The sequence below is a fragment of the Naumovozyma dairenensis genome, chromosome 4 (genome assembly GCF_000227115.2).
Source record: "Naumovozyma dairenensis CBS 421 chromosome 4, complete genome".
In the NCBI taxonomy this organism is placed as follows: domain Eukaryota; kingdom Fungi; phylum Ascomycota; class Saccharomycetes; order Saccharomycetales; family Saccharomycetaceae; genus Naumovozyma; species Naumovozyma dairenensis.
In genome coordinates, this window is record NC_016482.1 from 1,217,636 (window position 1) to 1,220,040 (window position 2,405).

General features: G+C 34.5%; 2 protein-coding genes across 2 annotated transcripts in view; both read left to right on the top strand.

Moving 5' to 3' along the window:
- Positions 1-1,738: 1,738 nt before the first annotated feature.
- Positions 1,739-2,002, top strand: NDAI0D05100 (uncharacterized protein; the record flags this gene model as incomplete). The annotated part of the gene is made up of 1 exon (XM_003670018.1): positions 1,739-2,002. The coding sequence occupies one exon, from the start codon at positions 1,739-1,741 to the stop codon at positions 2,000-2,002; it is 264 nt and encodes an 87-aa protein (XP_003670066.1).
- Positions 2,003-2,123: 121 nt separating this feature from the next.
- Positions 2,124-2,405, top strand: part of NDAI0D05110 (uncharacterized protein) — a gene marked incomplete at both ends in the record, with an annotated part of 540 nt that continues 258 nt past the window's right edge. Inside the window, one exon of the mRNA XM_003670019.1 lies at positions 2,124-2,405. This exon is cut by the window's right edge and continues 258 nt beyond it. Coding sequence (XP_003670067.1) covers positions 2,124-2,405 — 282 coding nt within the window.

Below are 2,405 nucleotides of genomic sequence, written 5' to 3' on the forward strand. Positions count from 1 at the left end.
TACAGAGAGGAAACGGAACACCAATTCGTTTATCTGCGGAACAACTAGGACGTTCCCGACCATATCTTAGTTTTTTAGTTTTTGTCAAGCAACCCAAGCATTAGTTCGTCTCTGGCTTCTTAATTGACTTTTTATGCATCTTTACCAGGATTTAATTATCAAAATGTAGTTCATCTAAAATTCTTCAGTTCATGTTTTTGAATTTCTCTCGAATATTTTGACAGTAACGTTTCTTACGTAGATAGCTAGACTCTTCAGCTTTACTTTATGGAGCCTCTGTGACGGCATTTGGTAGAGGAATGAGTTACCTAGCCTTGTTAACGTTAGAAGACAAGATCTGATGAGTTTCGAACCAATGACAGTCTGAATTCATGTGAAAAATGTTTTCACCATATAGGAAGAGAATAATATAAAGAAAACATGTCATTGATAAAAAGAGCTTTTCTTAATACTCCACTTAGTTTATATTTTTATCATATTTATAAAATAAATAATCTAACCAGATTAAAACCTCTGTGCTTTGTGTAAAAATTACTCGAAACTGTGTCCAGGGTCCACAGCTGTTTTCTACGATGTTCTATTATCTATACCTTCTCAAAATGAGTCCTCGAAACACAGTTTACTTTAGTCGATTGACTTGAGTTTTTTAAGACTCAAAAGGGACTTTGGGCTCCCTACGAAACTCCCATCCATGACTCAAGGCCAATACTGTGTTTTTGTATAACTTTAGTAGAAACATCGAGTGAAAATTGGGAGAAAAAACCTTTCAGTGACATCGCCTATGTCTGAGAAATCTTATTAGACTGGTCAAGGGCAATACGTGCTTATCAATATGAAGTACACAATTTTTAAGCTATGTTAGGGTAGGAGATTTTTGGTTATTTGAAATTGGCTTTGGTGTATAATTATATATAAGGCTGACATAATTTGTTACTTTTGAGGAATGATGTTAGTGGGCAACTCTCTTGGAAAAGGCCCAAATCATAAAATCATACAAAGCACAACAAGAAACATACTATAATGTCCTCATTAGTCAAGGAATTAATAATTGATCCTCATAAAAGATTAAAGTGGGGGTTCATACCTGTCAAGAGAATAGTGGAAGATTTAGACGAAGAAGAACAAGAAGAAGGATCAATTTCAGTAATTAGTTCTGCAACTGATCCTGATAAATCATACGAGGGTTCTCCAGTTGGCGAAGTAGACGAATTTGAGAAAAACGGTACCCAAAAGATCTCAGAAAGATCATCCATAGATGCAGATTCTAAACTAAAATCGGAAACCGAGTATGAATATAGGGATGAGGCAAACAGAAAATGGTGGAAGTTCTTTGATGAACAAGAATATCGTATTAATAGCACTCAACAGACCAAAAATAAATGGTACAGTTGATTTAAGTCTGCTAATTCTTATGAAGAAAGGAATTAATATTAAAATTAGATATCTTGTTGGCCTTCCATTCATGTATCACCTATTGGGTTAAATATTTAGATACAGTCAATGTCAATAACGCTTATATTTCAGGTATGAAGGAAGAATTAAATTTCGAAGGTGGTGATTTAGTTTATATTCAAGTTATGTACATTGTGGGTAACATTATTTCCTATTAACGGTTGGTGCAGCCAATTTCAACAGCGTTCCACATTTAAAGGCCATTAGGTTCTTCATCGGTACATTTGAACCACCAAGTTATTTGGCTTATCAATATATTTTTGGGTGTTTCTATAAACATGATGAAATGGTACGTCGTTCAGCCTTCTATAATTTCGGACAATATATTGGTCTATCTTCAGGTGGTATTCAATCTGCAGTTTTCACCTCATTAGATGGAGTTAATGGAATGTCTGGATGGAGATGGAATTTTATCATTGATGAAATTATATCTGTTGTTGCTGGTATTATTGGTTTCTATTCATTATCTGGCGATCCACATAATTGTTATTCTATTTTCTTAACCGATGATGAAATAAGATTGGCAAGAAAGAGAGTTAGCGAAAAATAATACCGAGAAGGCAGATTTTTCAACAAAAGTATTCCATCTCAAGGTCTGGAAAAGTATTTTTACCAATTGGAAAATATATCTGTTATCTTTATGGGATATATTCTGTTAGAATAATAGTAACATGGCTTCTGGTGCTTATCTTTTACTGGTTAAGTGTTTAGGAAGATACTCTATTCCCAAAGTGCATGATTTATCGATGGTTACTCCAGGTCTAGGTATGGTTTACTTGGCTATTGCTGGTATTGTTGCAGATAAATCTCATTCTCGTTGGTTTACAATTTGTGCCACTCAAATCTTCAATTTCATTGGTAACGTAATTTTAGCTGCCTGGGATGTTTCCGAAAATGCTAAATGGTTTGCATTCTTTTACAATGTACTGGGTGGAGTGTGGCACCAGTTAGTA